Raw genomic sequence first — 16194 nt, 5'->3', positions numbered from 1 at the left:
CAATGTTAGCGTGGGCTGAAAACGGTTTAATGAACAGCAAATAATCAAGAGAAATTAGATCTGTATGAAGCTCCTTGTGACATTTTAATCCACTGTAGGCTCTTGAGGTATTCTCTAAGATGCACAGCACGGCTGTCTCCACCTAACTTGTCATGTTGATACAGTGCTTCTCTCTTGCTGTTGTAAAAGCAGCCTAGTTTCAAGTAACAATACCACAGAGCTTTAATTATAAGCTCAACCTGTCAATTTGACAGAGGCTCCCTCTGAAAAGTTGTTTGACCCTGTGGCAGTCGCCTGCAGGGGAGACCAAGATGCAGTTTATGTCAGAGTAATGAAAGGACAGCACTATATTCCAGCAGCATTAATCTACCACTAAAATTTTAGTCAACGGAAAATGGGTCCCTGTTAAACTTTGATGGAGTCGGACAGAACACAAACTGTTTAATTCATAAATTTGGCACAATAATGGTAAATTATTCTTCAGATAACCCAGCAACTTCTCAGTCAAACACTTCCTGTTTCCTTGTAAGCCCTATAAATTGGAAAATTCTACATGAATTGATCCTTAAGATGTACATCATTTCCAGAAGGAGTTTCAGCTTCATTTAGTTACATAATTTATAATCGCTTTATATGGATCAAGATCCCAAATTGGATGCTGGCCTGCAGCTGGCAGTTCCCTAAGTAAGTGAGGGGAAGAGTTCTCAGATCCTGTTTACGTCTTGCTCAGAAGAGGTTCTCCACTGACAACTTAAGCAGCCCACTAATAATTATTTCTTTGACTTGTTTTTGTATCTTCAGGTTGTCAGCACCCACCTGGTGTGCAGCACGGATACCTGCTGAACCAGACTGAATCCAACCGGGGCTCTTTCCCACCTGGCACTGTGTTAGTGTATGGCTGCGAGTCTGGATACATTGCCGAGTCTGGATCCAGATCCATCGTGTGTACCACTTCTGGAACCTGGTCCCAACAACTGCTACGCTGCATCAAAAACAATGGTAAATAAGCTTCAAACATGCAAATATACCTGTGATAAAGCAGACAAGCAATGCAATTTAGTGTTTTTAATGCGACTTCAAGTAGCGTACTGTCAATTTTGTGGTCAAAATCCACATTTTTAGCTGATTTTGCACATAAGAAAGGCACTTTTCTTTATGCTGATAAAACGCGCAAATTATTTTTTAATATTGCGTATGCACTTATGTAGGCAGGGCTGGGAGGATGTGTATGGATATTTGTATTGCTGTCATACATATTTGTATTTTATAGTTTATTTACTCTTAATGTCTTCCCTATAAGGCGACTTTTATTACTTCTAACATTGATCACGTGCTCATAAGAGACATGGCTGTACCAGATCTGAAGTGTCAGACCTCTTTAGAAAATTTAGCTTAATTCTGAGAACTCAAGCCAAAGGAATTAAATAAGTACACATGTAGTAAATAACAGTGAACACATTTTCAACAACAAACATAAAATCTCTATTGCCTGTCTCTCTCTCCAGTATGTTCACTCCCTACCCAACCAGAAAACGGGGGCTACCGTTGTCATCCGACTCACTGCAGCCCTCTGATTGAAGGCACCGTCATCGAGTACTTCTGCGCCGAGGGTTACGCTCTGAAGGGAGAGTACAAGTTCCTCACCTGTCGGAATGGCGAGTGGGACCGTCCCATGCAGATTAGCTGCCGACTCACAGAAGGTCTGCCATCTCAGCTAATCTCTGTTAGCTGTTATAGCTCTCTTCATGAGCATGCATAACCAGTTGCAGATATGTTAAAATCAGCAGATCACATTCTCACTTCCTCTACGTCTTGTTTTGTCCTCTCAGAGAAGGAACCGAGTTCTCCACTGGGTACACCTGCTCTGTCTATTGTGATAATCACAGCCGGCTCTGTGGCATTCGTCCTGCTTTTAGTGGTGCTGTTTGTTCTTGTACAACCAAAGCTCAAGTCTATTCATCACAACAGGTAAGACACATAAACTTTGCTGCAGTCTCACACCAGCAAATACTTCACGATAAAAAATTAGTTGGATATGTTGCTGATAACAAAAACGCCGCTTCTACGCAGTCGTGTAGTTTCTCAATCGACTGAAGGCATTTTTAGTTGTGGTTTCATAAATTTCAGGACCTTATGTAACATTTTAGAGGGTATTTTCTAAGACAATTGAATAAATTGTGTTCATATCCTTGTTGCAAAACATAGTTGCTCATCTCTTCTTAATGGACTCCATTGTAAAGCTGGTTTCAGGGAAGTTGCTCCTCCGAAAACATCAATAAAATTGGCCAGTAAAGTGTGATTACTTGAAATGACATCAGGCTTTAGATTTAGTCACATTTTACAGCCCGGTAAAGACTTTTCAGCCTCTGTGTGGCTCTGTTTGTGTTTTGTTTGTTGAAAATATATATATCATATCAGTCTTACATGGAAACTTTCGGAAGCTTAACCTTTGTGCCATAAATGAACACAATCTTTCTGTGACACACCCATCATTCAGACGTTTTGGTTGGCTCGAATCATAAAAAGTTTATGTTTGACTAGTTGCGCAGGTTAGCATTTCTTGAATTCCTTAGTAATGAAACATAACCTATGTTATGAGTTACTGCCATCTGCGTAACTAACCAGCTGTGGTTTCAGCTTGAACATGGACTTGGTTTGGTGATTCACCTGGTTCACACTTTTCATTCTTTCTTCATGTCTGTTTATCAGGAGGGAGCAGGGTGTGTCGGGCCAAGCCAGCTCCATCATGGTGGAGGGTGTACAGGTGACCCTGCCCTCCTATGAAGAGGCAGTATATGGAAGCAGTGGACCATGTGGCCCTTCCGGTTCTCTTCCTCCTCCTTCTTCACCGCCGCCTCCAGTCCCTCCAGAGTCTAGAGTTCCTATTGTGCTCTCTGAGGGGCTTCCTCAGGGAGCCACAGGAGGTCAAAGCTCCAGGAGAACCCGCCACCACAGAGACTTAGACTTCTGTCTCCCATCCACCTCCTCTTCATCCTTCTCCTCCCGCCGTCATGCAGAGACGGTGTTGGTTCACCAGGCTCCCTCTTCCTCCTCTTCATCATCATGGATTACAGAGCACCCTGGGGGTGCATGCGCAGGTCCCCTACCTCTCCGTAGAGACTCTGACAGCAGCGACCAGCACAGCCTGCTTTCTGTCACCTCAACAGATGATTTTTGTGATGGTAAGACAATGCAGTCTGCTCATTTTTCTCTGATTTTTAAGTTGTAGCTGCATTGGTCTAACTGTGTTCATATATATTCCATAGACTGAGTTACAGCTAAGATTCTGAATAAAGACAGAGGAGCACTTTAGATTAAAAACTCAACCACTCTGCATTGGATTAAGTTTGTAAATTTAAATAACTGATTTTTTTCCCTTTTTTGTTTGTTTTTTTGTTTTTATAGAGGATAGCATTAAAAAGTAGCCAGTGTGACACCTGTGTAATATGTACATGGATTTTATTTTCCATAGAACATGTAAAGTGCATATCAAGGGCAAGAGTAGACAAGATCAAAAATGACAAATGAATAAAACTCAATATAAACTTTGATGTAATGTATTTTAAGTGTGATGGGTTGAGGACTGCACTAAGAATGACCCTAAAGGTACTGGTCATTTGTCATATGACTCTTCTCCTCTCCTGCAGATATTCCCCTGTTGAAGGAAGCATGAAGCCTGCTGGCCTGCTATCAGCATCAGCAGCAGAGCCCCTCTTTCCCTTTCTCACGCTGCTGGCCAGAACTGACTGTGGCTGTCAACCTTCTTCCCTGATCCTGCCCCACTGCAGCCAGCAGAGAAAAGACTAGAACTGTGCCCTTTCCCTATCACAGCCTCTTCTGCCATTGCTAGACATGCAGAGCAAAGCTGACAACCAATACCCATATTGCACTGTAAGGCAATTACGGAGCACCACAGGACCCACCTGCTGGATCAGACTAAAGATGAGCCAGACAAGCAGAGTGGTGCCAGTTTAAGTTAAATCCTGTAGATCCTGTGTATATGAGTAAAAAACATACCTGAGTCAAGGTTGTGTACTATAGGCTATGTATTACCATACACTTGCCTCTACCCAGATGTATTTCTCTATATTAACATTGCTAAAAGAGGCTTCTTCAGAGAAGGCTACAACAATCGAGACACGCCAGCTGCATCTGACACAACTGTGGATACAAAAAAAAAAGAACAAGAAGAAAAGGAAAAAAAAGTGTGATTTTCGCTCCTGATGCTGTCGGCACTCAGTCTTCCCGCCATACTTGAAAAGTTGTGAGTGATGCCTGAGTTCCTTGTGAATGCTGCATGTGGTTTTCAGTTGTTTGCTGTCACGGCACGGCGGCCTATTCTGAATGAAGCATGAAGCCTCCTCTCTGACTGTCTGCTTATCTGTGCATCCAGTTGGCGTCTAACGTGTGGATAAGTAGGAGTGACAACCACTTCACCAAATCACAACTATAAAAAGATCTGTTTCTTCTTTTTTTTTTTTTGTTCTTTTGCTCGCTGCACCCGGCATCTGGAAGCTGCTCCTTCTCTCAAATGAGTGGGATTAATTGGTGTTTTGGATCCACAACTTCGCTACACATCTTAGCTGTACAGGGAAAGAAAAACAAAATGCAACATTTTATCTGAGCTTAAGAGTGAGCTGTTATTGTTGTTGTTGTTGTTAAACAAGGTGATTGGGCACATGAGCCAAATTTAATTTCTTCCCATCGTATTTATTGCGTGGCGTGTGGCTCGGTTTGCTTTAAGTTGCTTGATTTTGAGTGCGTGTCTGTGCGTGTATGTTTATGTGCCAGCGAGGCCACAGAGAACATGTCCTCTTATTGGTTAGGCCTTGATACAGCCATTTCCTGATTTGCCTCCCTTCTGATCCAAGGCTGGCTTCACAATGTCCCTGTCAGTCACCATAGGAAAACATCCCTCCCAGCATTGAATAAGTCACATGAACAAACCAGCTTCACTTCGGGCGTCGAGTCCACAACACAATGTGTGTATTATTCATTCGCTCTCAAGCTAGAATAGTTATTATGTTCTGCTGAATGGCTGTAAAACACGGGCCTCCTCAGAGGAACTGGCTCATGCTCATCTTCACACTGAACTAAGGACTCTCCACTTTTGTGCATTATTGACACAAACTGCAACTGGTTGCAGTGAATTAAATAAGAGTTTTGTTATAAATATAAATATATACAGCACCCTGTCACATGTACTCACTCACCCCTCGAATGCCAAGTGCAAGCTTAAGAGAGAATCTTGTTATTCTGTTAGAAGTCATCCTCTGTTTTCGTTGCCACTTGAAAAGCTTAGGGGGTTGAGCTGGTCACCCTGACAACAGCATGACTGGGATGGATCCTCAGAGCTACTTTATAACCTTAACTGCCTGGGAAAAAAATACAATAACACAGCAACCTGTCTGAATTTCTATTCTCAGTTTTATTTTGACATTCGTTTGTCACGTCAATGGCTACATTATTAATGCAAACAGATGTTGCCTTAGACTTGTAAATGTTTTTTCTTTTTTTGATGTATAATCTTAAGCCTCTGCATTGGTTGCGCCACAATACTGCAACATGTTCTGTTTTCCCAATGGCCTTACTCTATTCTTTTCTATTCTATGCATAAAACTGTCTGTATATGTATCAATGAGTTTACTTTTGTTGTGGACACGACTAAATGAATGTCCATCCTTCTCTGTCCTCCCCTAGCTTTTCCAGCTACTGTGATGATGATGATGATGATGATGATGATGATGATGGTGATCCTTTAAGCACCTATGTTTTATTTGCCCTTGGCTTTCTCTTTTGTTACAGGGCATTAAAAAAAATTATGGTAAAGGGGAAAAAATTTAATTCATTTGCATTCAGAAGCACTGTTGTACAGTGTTGCTTCCCAGTTAGAAAAACATCTGGATTTTTGTTTGTTTCAATGCTTTCAGCTTTGGTTTTTCCTCTGTACATGGCAGTGGGTGTGAAGATAGTAATTTAATATTTGTATAAAGTTTAATTTAATTTTACAGTGTGTATATAACTTTCTAATTAAAGCTTTCTTTTGAATGTGTAAAGTGACCTGTCTCTTATTCATTGCCACATCGTGCTGGACCTACTCTGTGTTGCCGAATTTATGCACTTCCAGGAAAATATTGATCACATTCTCATGTCAAGACATTTCCAGTGCAATGTGTATCCGCTTGTGTTACTCGGAACATGATTCATTTTCCTTTGGACTGGAAAATGGAAGACCTGATTCTCGTTTTGCACATGGATGGCCAGCTCCAGTCTGAATGAATGCACAAGCAGACTTCCTAGAACCATATTTTTAAGCCTAACAGGGCTGTGCAGTGAATCAGATTTTTATTTAAATACAAGTCTAGCTTCCTGCAATTATTAAAACAAGATAATCAAGATGGAAATTTGGGGTGGGCGATATAAACGATATACAATAGAAATGATATAAATTTGGCCAACGATAGAGATTTTGACTATACCGCTCTATCACGATAGCGTATGTTGATGACGTCATCAAGCGGCGCCTGTTCTGGTCGAAAGCATTGCAGCGGCTACAACCATTATCATCTGCAAATTATGATGGGCGACAGTCACAGCAAAGAGGTGAAGCACTTTTGAAATATGGGGAAAGCCAAAAACTGCGCTTCCTCCACTTTGACATTGATTCATTAATATTGAATTCTCTGGCAGCTGCGCTATTCCAATGTTGTTGCAGTATATTAATGACTAACCTCGTATTGTGGATGAATAATCTCAGCTGTTCTCCTGGCTGAAGTTTGCTCTGTGTATAGCATCCTGCTATGCGATTGCATTTGTCCCTAACCACCAGAATCCCTCACGTTAACTTTTATCAGTGGAAAGAAGTTGGCGTTCATCCTCCAGCGTCACTGTGCTAATGTTATGCTAACATAGCTGTGTCGCTAGCAATCACGTAGCACAACATTATATACCAGGTAGTCCAACTTCAGTAACCCTGCAACGCCACTGCTGTTTAGTTTTCTGTCTTTATGTTGGAAGTGGTAGCAGAGCTGTATGTTTGAATTGTTTCAGAAATCTCTCCGTCAGAACATGGTATGTCATGTTTAGGTGGAAACTAGCGACCTTGAGGCGACTTTTGTTGTGATTTGGCGCTATATAAATAAAATTGAATTGAATTAAATGGTGTGGAAATTACAAAAGAATATATTGCGATATATATCGTTACCGCACGTGCTTCAAATTATACCACGATATGGATTTTAGGCCATATCGCCCAGCCCTAATGGAAATCTTGTTTAGCTTTAAGCATCGTTTTACTTCACTTTTGCCTCTCCATTTAATGTCCAAATTGAATTCACAGGCTATGGCAGAACTGCTTCTTTTAGCTTTTCAGCTGAATTATAATTAAAGCTAAAGGAATCATTCAGTATTAAATAATTCTGATCTATCCATATTGATCATATATATTTTTGCATTACCTAGCAGCTCAGTTTTGGGTGGTATTGCATCTCCTCCAAATCAGTAGAAATAAAATTTAAACGTTTAACTGATAGGAGATGGAAATATGTGTACTCATGGTTAAAGGTTATCATGGTTTGTTTTGATCTATGTGTGTTGTCTGCTGTATTTGATTGAAACCTGAGAAGCCTATCCTTCTTTAAAGGTGTGGTATTGCTTTCTTATTACCTGTTTGTTTGTTTTTGTTTTGTTTTCTGCTTGATTTCTGTAAAAATTATTGCAACTTGCGCCAACAGCCCAATTAAACCGTAGACATAATGCTCAAAGTGAGAAAATTGGTTTTAAATGTTTTCTATATAGTTGCCGAGTGACACCTAGTGGTCAGACTCCAAAACTACATGAGTCGGATTTGTGACGTCATCTCCGTAGACGTTCTCCCAGCACTTCGGCTTTTTTCGAGTTCTGCAGTGTCAGGCTGCGTCACTGATCACGCGGGATGTACCCCACTCCCTCCTCCCAAACTCCCGGAGACAGCTGAGGTTCCATTTTGTTTTATTCTGGAGTTGAGGCTCACTCTCGCCAGTCAGTAAAATCAACTGCTGCTGCAGTCCTCTTAAAGGTACGTGTACATCGACTGGAATTTATTATATCTACATTACAGACGGGTGTCATTACTTGATATTATCTGGGTATTTAGTTATCTTTGGACCGACGGTTGACAGGCTATCGTTGCGAAAGCGGGCCACAGGCTGAGGCACATAAGTAGGTCATTTGTATTCCTCTGAAGCTGTGTTAGCTAAATCCTTAAAAACTAACGCAAGTGTTCTGCTTGTAGCTAATTAAACGTGACCAAATCATGAGCGGATGTCGTATTTTCATCGGCCGGCTGAGCCCCTCGGCCAGAGAGAAGGATGTGGAGAGGTTTTTCAAAGGATACGGCCGCATCCGAGATATCGACCTGAAGAGAGGATTCGGCTTTGTGGTGAGTCACCGAGCGAAAGTAGGTCAGGATGGCTGAAAGGTATTTAAATGTACTCTGAGCGCCATGCACGGGTCTGCTGTTAGATTTAGACTCCATACTTTATTTTACAGACCTGACGTGGTGTTTTGAAGCAGGCTGCCGCAGGGAATCCTCATGGTTTCGTTTTTACGGCCTACTTCTTGATTAGCGACATACCCACCAGTAAATCAGGGCCAAGTCGAGAATCGTTCATATACTTGGAGCGTTTACTGCATACCAGAGTCATAAAGAAAGCAATTCAAAATATATGTATTTTTTTTTTAAATCGGAAATTTCATAATAAAAAATCCTAAATTTAGAGGTGGAACAAAGCTCGACTTTAAGCGGTTTTGTATATATTTCAAGGTGACCATTGAAATAAAGGTATTTTGCATAATGCTTCTAAATACCTACCCAAATAAGGACCTGGGAGCGTTACAAGATGGCTGCCGAGTGTCGAGACTTGGATCTGGAAAGATTTTGTTTTTTTCTGCATCGATAATGTTATGGCATCCCCTAAAGAGGATTTGGCCTTCCCCCAATGAAAAATCACCAACCTTGTAATGACGTTATGATTTTAATAGTTTATTCTACTTATTAAATGGCCTGGGCTAAATGATTTCTCCGAGATTTTGCTCCATATCGACATTGACAGCATCACACAGTTGCTGCAGATTTGCTGGGTGATCATGATGAAAACATCCCAAAGGTCCTGTATTGGATTGATGTCTGCTGGATTGAGGAGTACAGTCATGGTCTCATTGTCAGGTTAAAAGAGCTGTTTTAGATGGTTTGAGCTTTTTGACATGCAGCATCATCCTGTTGCAAGCAGCCATCCAAAGACGGGCACACTCTAGTCATGTAAGGATGGACATTTAACGCTAGAACCACCAGGAGGTGTCATTCTTGAAGTAGTGTTATAAATTTTAATCAAATTTTAACTAAGATTTGACAACACGTGCTTGAATGTAAGATGAATTTTCAGGGGTTTTAAGCAGATTTCTAAAATTTTGTCGATTATTTCATTACAAGTTAAAATCCACATTAGAATAAACCGAACATGGCACATATCTATCACAAAATCTACATCTATCAGTGGGATCTCTTTTTATTGAAATAATAAACACTTTCGTTAAAGAAATCTGCATATATGGAAGGAAAATCCATAGATTTGATTCGACAAAGTAATACCTACTGAAAAATCCTGGCATTAGCCATTACTTCTAAGCTAATAGTTTCCCCTGTTTTCATGTCCTTGAACACAATTTGGTCTCATTTGCTCTGATTTGTGTCCACTTATGCAACATTAATATTTCCCTCTCTAGAAGGACAGAAAAGTCCACATTGCAACACTTGGAAGGGTTGAATTGAATCACTTTACCGCTCAGACCAGAGACCGATTTTGAGTCATACGTGTGATGAATTTTTACACTTTTCTAAAAGAGTGATGTATCTTTTAAATGTTATTCGTTACCATTCTTTTGGTATTAAAAGCTATTTGATTAGTCATTAAATGTTTCAGTAAAGTATTTAAAAACAGGACACATTATTGGTGATGAAAAGGATAAACATTAAGAACTGTGGATGTAAAAGGTGTTGTGTGCTTGGTCTGCAGGAGTTTGACGACCCCAGAGATGCAGAAGATGCTGTTTACGAGCTTGATGGCAAAGAGCTGTGCAATGAAAGGTAATGAATTTCCTTTAGGAAACGAGTCCCTTTATTCACATTTGTTGCCATAATAAAATATATTTTTAATGCTTGATACATCAGGGTGACCATTGAGCATGCTCGCGTGCGTCTGCGCGGTGGCCGCGGACGCGGTGGCGGCGGCGGAGGGGGGCGTTTCTCTGATCGCTACGGCCGCGGCTCCCAGAACAGCCGGAGGTAACAGCTCCCCTTTTTAAGATGAAATGCAAGTTCCCTTTAATTCCATTCAAAAAAAGAAGAATGGATGCACACAAAACCTCAGCAAGCACGCTCTGTAAACAGCTTCTGTTATTTGGTGAAAGGTCAGTCGTCAGATTATTGTGGCAGTTTAATGGCCTGCAGGCTGGAAATGTTCATAGCCACGATTAACATGCAGCACAAGTCTTGTCTTCGCTGATCTGGAAAGCTCTTTAACATGAGTTAGCCTTGTAATGACAGTTTGCTGATGAGAGCTCTTAGACTCTGGGTAAAGTCTGTATCAGCCCTACGCTGTTATTGCTCAATTGCTTCTTTTATATCTTTCCATTTCCAGTCGTAACCCTCCTCCAATGCGCACCGAGAACCGCCTGATTGTGGAGAACTTGTCCTCTCGAGTCAGCTGGCAGGTTAGTATTGGCTCAAGCGTCTTTTAAAAACCAGAACAAAAGCAAAAAAACAAACATGACAAGCCTTTGAAAGCTGCAACAGAACACAAATGTTATCACCTCCAACAGTCTATCTCCAAAAATACACATTAAAGTTTTAGAATTGCTGCTAAAAACAGACTATGTTACTGAAATCAAAACAGTTCGAACAGTTTTACCTTGTTATACATCAGTCAGCCCAAGTTATTCTTTTTCAGAATAATTGCTCTGATTAATCTGCATATCATGCAGTTCATTAGTGATGCAAAGAGCAGCAGAAGCAGCAACAAAACACTTAATTTGTTCCTGTTTTCACATTTTAACCAATTCTTCACCCCTTTATTTGCCAGTCATATGGAAGAGCTCGCTTATGGTGGAGTTAACCCCTTCTGGGTCCTTCTGTCTGGGTTGAGCCTGTGGTGTCAGCCAGTCTGTCCTACTCCTAGTTGATGCCTGCTGGTCATGTGAGCGCTCGCTCCACACTAGAGGCGCTGGCGGCCCCCTTCGCTCGCTCGCAACGCCTGATGTGTGGTTGAGGGCGAGAGAGAGGAAACAGAGGGTTGGCAGAGAGAAAGCAGAGGAGAGAGCGAGAGTCGATGGTGGTGGCGTATTGATCGATGGTTCGTTAATTTGAGGGGCTTCGATCGATATCCCCCCCTCCCTTCCCCCCTCTGGTGTTCCCGCACGTCGTGAGCGAGAGAGTGTGAATTCCTGCCAGGTGCCCGTGGATATAATCTGCTGTTTTCCCGGTTATGGTGGGCTCGGAGAGCCTGCGGCCCACCCCAAAGGGTTTCGCTCTCAGGTAGTAGTTTCCTCTCTTCCACCCTGTTCACTCTCTTTACTGAGGTGGGGTGCCGAGGCAGGGATGATCCCGGCGCGGAGCCCTGTGTCCTCCTTCCCAAGGAAAATGGGGCTCTGAGTGCCAAATGCTGCCCAGGCTGCGCCTCTGCAGTTCTTGCAGATGGTGTTCATCTCTCTGTAGTTTTAACGAGCGGTGTGTCCAAGGACCTCAAAGCTGCTGCAAGTAATCCGCCAATCACAATTGGCTTAGACCTTAATTAGCAATTATGAAACCTTCTTCCCCCCCCCCCCCCCCTCTCTTCTATTGTTTTTGTAATTTTCTATATTGTTGAAACACTTGCAAGTTGAACAGACTGTGAGGTTCTTGGACTCATTCTCCTTATCTGCAGTAGTCTGTGTAGTCCTCTCAGAGAATCTAACCATCTCTCTTCAGTCCTGTTTGTGTCTCAGCCTGTGCTTGTGTTCTGAGGCGCTCCGTAATTTGACCAAAGTTTGCATGTGTAGGACCTGAAAGATTTCATGAGGCAAGCTGGAGAGGTGACTTTCGCAGACGCACATCGTCCCAAGCTCAACGAAGGGTGAGACTATTAACCGGTGCCCAGTGTCTGTTTATAATAAAAAAAGGAAAGTGAGTTTTTGACTTAACAGTGTGTCTTATTTGTTTTCAGGGTGGTTGAGTTTGCTTCTCACAGTGACCTGAAAAATGCACTTGACAAACTCTCTGGAAAGGAAATTAATGGCAGAAAAATCAAGCTCATCGAAGCTGCCAAGAAGAGGTGTGTTTGTGGAAAGCCGTTCACTTCAAATAACGCCAGAATTTATGAAAGATGTCTTTTTTCACTTTTTCCCTGTTTATCTTTTATTTCTTTTCTTTTTAAAGTAAATGGCCTGTATTTTATATAGCGCCTTACTAGTCCCTAAGGACCCCAAAGCGCTTTACATATCCAGTCATCCACCCATTCACACACACATTCACACACTGGTGATGGCAAGCTACATTGTAACCACAGCCACCCTGGGGCGCACTGACAGAGGCGAGGCTGCCGGACACTGGCGCCACCGGGCCCTCTGACCACCACCAGTAGGCAACAGGTGAAGTGTCTTGCCCAAGGACACAACGACCGAGACTGTCCAAGCCGGGGCTCGAACCGGCAACCTTCCGATTACAAGGCGAACTCCTAACTCTTGAGCTACGATCGCCCCATAAAGTGTGCTTCAAACTGAATTCACCCAGTTGTAACAAATCAGTGCTGCTTTCAAGGAACTGCATATGCTTTTATGAAGAAAAACAGCTTATGTTGAAAGTCAAACATGTTTGAGTTTTGATAGTAATTAAGGAGACATTAGGTTAACCATTCAGTGCACCTGAACTAAATGTTAAACCCTCGCTTTCAAATTGTGCCATGTACAGGCTGGTGGAATGTAATACTGTACTAGTTTCTGATTACTGTGTTATGAAGGCAATTCTCAGTAACATCTGTAAAAATGGTTCCCTTGAGACGGATTTAATTAGTTTGGGTTTCACTTTGAGCGCACCGCATAGACTCTTACTATTATTAACTATTATCTGTTATTAACAGATTAGTTTTCTTTTTTCATGAAACTGAAAATGCTCATTTAAATAAAAGCTAATAATCAAATTTTTTATGAATATTGATATGAAGCTGGTGTAATATATATTTATATATATTTTTTTTCCCCTCTTTCAGGTCGAGAAGTCGCTCACGGTCTGAGAGCTCCTCTCGTTCGCGGTCCCGTTCCCGTGGCCGCTCTGCATCACGCTCCCCAAGACGCTCCCGCAGCCCTGCCAAAGCCCACAACCGTTCCCGCTCCCGCAGCGGCTCGCCTGCCGGCGGCGCATCCTCCCCAACCTCCAAATCTAAGGAGCCCGCCAAGCGCTCCTCCAAGATGAGCAAATCAGCGACCCCGCCCTCCCCAGCGCCTGCCCAGAGAGCCTCCGCCTCCCGATCCCGCTCGCGTTCACGCTCCCGCTCTCGTTCTCCTTCTACTGACAGCCAGCGCTAAAGGCTGAGTGTAAGTTATCGGGAGTCAACAGAAGCCACGGCTTGTTTCATCAGTAGAATCAGCTCGGAGGATTTGGCACACTGGAGCTCCTGTAAACTCTCTTTTGAAAGAGTTTTCCCGGAGCAAGGTTTGCTTTTTCCTGTCTGGACATTTCAAGTCACTGTTACTTGATTTTCCCACATTTACAGGTGTTCTCTGAATCCAGAACATTCTCGAACAGAACTTCTGTGGACAGCGATGCTGTTTGTCCTCTTCCTCACTAGTCAAGAAAGCCCGGACGCGTATCTGTTAACACCCTGTGGCTCAATTTCAGGTGCGGACATGCACCACCTTTGTTTCTTCTAGCAAAACGCTGTGTGAGCCAGCATCTGCATCAGTTAAATGAATCTCTCCACTATAATAAACTCTGAACAGGGATTTGAATTTCTGTTCAACTCTAGGATGCTTTTGATACGTCACCACTTAATCCTTTTGTGATACCTTTTGCTGGTCAGTGGCAGAATTTGAGATCATATTTCCTGTGCTTATTGCTCATGTTTTCTGAACCCCACAGCTGCTGTATAACTTCTGATGGTTGCATGTGCTTTTGTTTCATCAGAATATAATACCTTTGTTTTGTTTTTTTACCTATTTGTGCTTAATACTCTTAATGTAACTTTGGCAGCTCTCTATCAAGAACAATTGTGTATAATTAAGCACAGCATCAGTTAAACAGCTGTACAGAAAAATTAATTTAATAAATCCCACTTTTTTTTTTTCTTTTTTTTTTTTTTGCGGTGGCTTTATTATTTTAAGAGTCAAAAACTCAAGGATCAGTGGTTTTGCTTACAGAATGCAGTTTTCATTAGTGTTGTACTTGTTTTTATTTGGGATTTTGTGTACAGATTGCAGACTTTCGTTTTAAATGTAATTCCAGTGGCCCTTGTTGGTACTATGAGAGTTTGGGTGGGGGGTAGATTTTTGTACATGAGGATTTTATTTTCAGTGAAAATTATAATGGGTGTTTGTATGGTGTAGAAAGACAATAGACTTAACTAATAAAAGAATTTTCATTAAAACTGGATCGTCGTCATTAGTAACTTAAGTTATAAAGCACCAATACATTTACAAGTTTCAGATTGCAGTATGCTATAATAACTCTACAGTAGGACATTTTTCCGTTTGTATAGTCAGCTTTAAGATTTACTTGTCTGAGAATTCACATCATTGATTGATGTTATACAGTAGACTCTTTCAGCTCCTCCCCAGTAGCTGCAGGCTGGTAATTCTCTGTGGGTTAGAGGCAGGCTCATTACAAACCAAGCTCTGGCACAAAAGTTTCTAGTAGTTAGACATGAAATGTTAAGGTCTGGTTATTCGTCTGCGTAGACAAAACATGATCACACGGTTATTCTTTGATTGTTCTTTTTTTTGTTTTGTTTGTGTGAATGGAAAAATAAGAACAAACAGCAAACTGTTTTCTCAGTATCTGATTGGTAGTTTGAGATTTTTACAGACATTTTGACATGTTCAAGCAGGAAAAGCTGGCCCTGCGACAGCCTGGCGACCTGTCCAGGGTGTACCCCCGCCTCTCGCCCTATGACAGCTGGGATAGGCTCCAGCGCCCCCCGCTACCCTGAAAAGGATAAGCGGAAGCGAATGGATGGATGGAAGCAGGAAAAGCTGGAAGATTCAGTTTTCAAGAGTTCATGCTGCCTGACAGAAAAATTGTAAATGAGTTTGTAGCTTCATAAGTCATCCAGTGGCTTAGATAAGTGTCACTGAATTTTAAAACGCATGCATCGAAAAGATATACAGCCAACTATTTTAAAAGCTGATCAATCTTTTAGTCGTTTATCAAAGAAACTCCAATCCAACGAAAAATGAAGCTGTGATTTTTCACAGTTTTTATTGGTTCTAATTTTTGTCCTCTCTGTTTGATGGAGTCTTAAGGCCATGTTAAGAAAAAAAATATTGGTGATCATTCTGAGAATAATGTAAAGAGAGGCTGCTGGTGACATTTTACAGAGCCACCATAGAGAGCATCCTAACGTACGGCATAACAACATGGTATGCAGGGTGCTCAGCTGCGGACAGGAAAGTACTGCAGAGGGTCATCAACACAGCCCAGAAGATCACTGGCTGCTCTCTGCCCAGCCTGGAGGTCACTGCAAACTCTCGGTACCTCAGCAGAGCTGGCAATATCATCAAGGACCACTCTCACCCCAGCAATCAACTGTTTGAACTATTACCGTCAGGCCGACGGTACAGGTCACATAAAACCAGGACAAACAGATTCAGGGATAGCTTCTTTCCCAGAGCTATCACCGTAGTAAATAAGCATAAAAACAATTGAACCTGCTTAGCTATACCATACCGTCACTGCCATTATATCATGCTGCTATTCATACTGTCATTATATTAATGCTGATATCCCGTATATATCGTACTTACTATTGTTTGAGTACTTGAGATTGTTTTATTGTACTTTTTATATTTTACATTTATATTTATTATTGAATCTTTAGCCAAGGGAGTGGCACTCCAATTTTGTTGTACTCTGTACAATGACAATAAAGGCTATTCTATTCTATTCTAAAAGATTTATTTTGAGAAGAAAGT

General features: G+C 41.8%; 2 protein-coding genes across 3 annotated transcripts in view; both read left to right on the top strand.

The window, feature by feature from the left end:
* Positions 1–6056, top strand: part of susd6 (sushi domain containing 6) — a 31294-nt gene extending 25238 nt beyond the window's left edge. The window contains exons 3-7 of the mRNA XM_026143175.2: positions 802–999; positions 1506–1700; positions 1830–1968; positions 2710–3182; positions 3648–6056. Of these exons, the coding sequence (XP_025998960.1) occupies positions 802–999; positions 1506–1700; positions 1830–1968; positions 2710–3182; positions 3648–3673 (1031 nt within the window). The 3' untranslated portion in view covers positions 3674–6056. The remainder of the gene's footprint in view (positions 1–801; positions 1000–1505; positions 1701–1829; positions 1969–2709; positions 3183–3647) is intronic.
* Positions 6057–7897: 1841 nt separating this feature from the next.
* srsf5b (serine and arginine rich splicing factor 5b) lies at positions 7898–14651 on the top strand. Of its 2 annotated transcripts, XM_080290192.1 has the most exons (9): positions 7956–8056; positions 8135–8199; positions 8273–8419; positions 10053–10123; positions 10208–10321; positions 10677–10749; positions 12073–12146; positions 12237–12344; positions 13278–14651. In XM_080290192.1, exons 3-9 carry the CDS (start codon positions 8294–8296, stop codon positions 13591–13593), a joined length of 882 nt encoding a protein of 293 aa, XP_080146318.1. In that variant the 5' UTR covers positions 7956–8056; positions 8135–8199; positions 8273–8293; the 3' UTR covers positions 13594–14651. The 2 variants fall into 2 exon arrangements, with proteins under 2 accessions (XP_025998962.1, XP_080146318.1); XM_026143177.2 differs by lacking the exon at positions 8135–8199 and having other exon boundaries at positions 7898–8056.
* Positions 14652–16194: the final 1543 nt, after the last annotated feature.

This window comes from Astatotilapia calliptera, chromosome 15, assembly GCF_964374335.1.
Source record: "Astatotilapia calliptera chromosome 15, fAstCal68.1, whole genome shotgun sequence".
NCBI classification, from domain to species: Eukaryota; Metazoa; Chordata; class Actinopteri; order Cichliformes; family Cichlidae; genus Astatotilapia; species Astatotilapia calliptera.
Note: the sequence above shows the minus strand (reverse complement) of the source record. Positions and strands in the feature narration are given on the sequence as shown.

What these genes read in the sequence shown, in the direction of transcription:
- srsf5b (XM_026143177.2), top strand. Translation starts at nt 8,294, where the DNA reads ATGAGCGGATGTCGTATTTTCATCGGCCGGCTGAGCCCCTCGGCCAGA. An exon ending in AAAGAGCTGTGCAATGAAAG is followed by an intron (nt 10,124 to 10,207) that starts GTAATGAATTTC and finishes TTGATACATCAG; the next exon opens with GGTGACCATTGAGCATGCTC. An exon ending in ATCGAAGCTGCCAAGAAGAG is followed by an intron (nt 12,345 to 13,277) that starts GTGTGTTTGTGG and finishes CCCCTCTTTCAG; the next exon opens with GTCGAGAAGTCGCTCACGGT.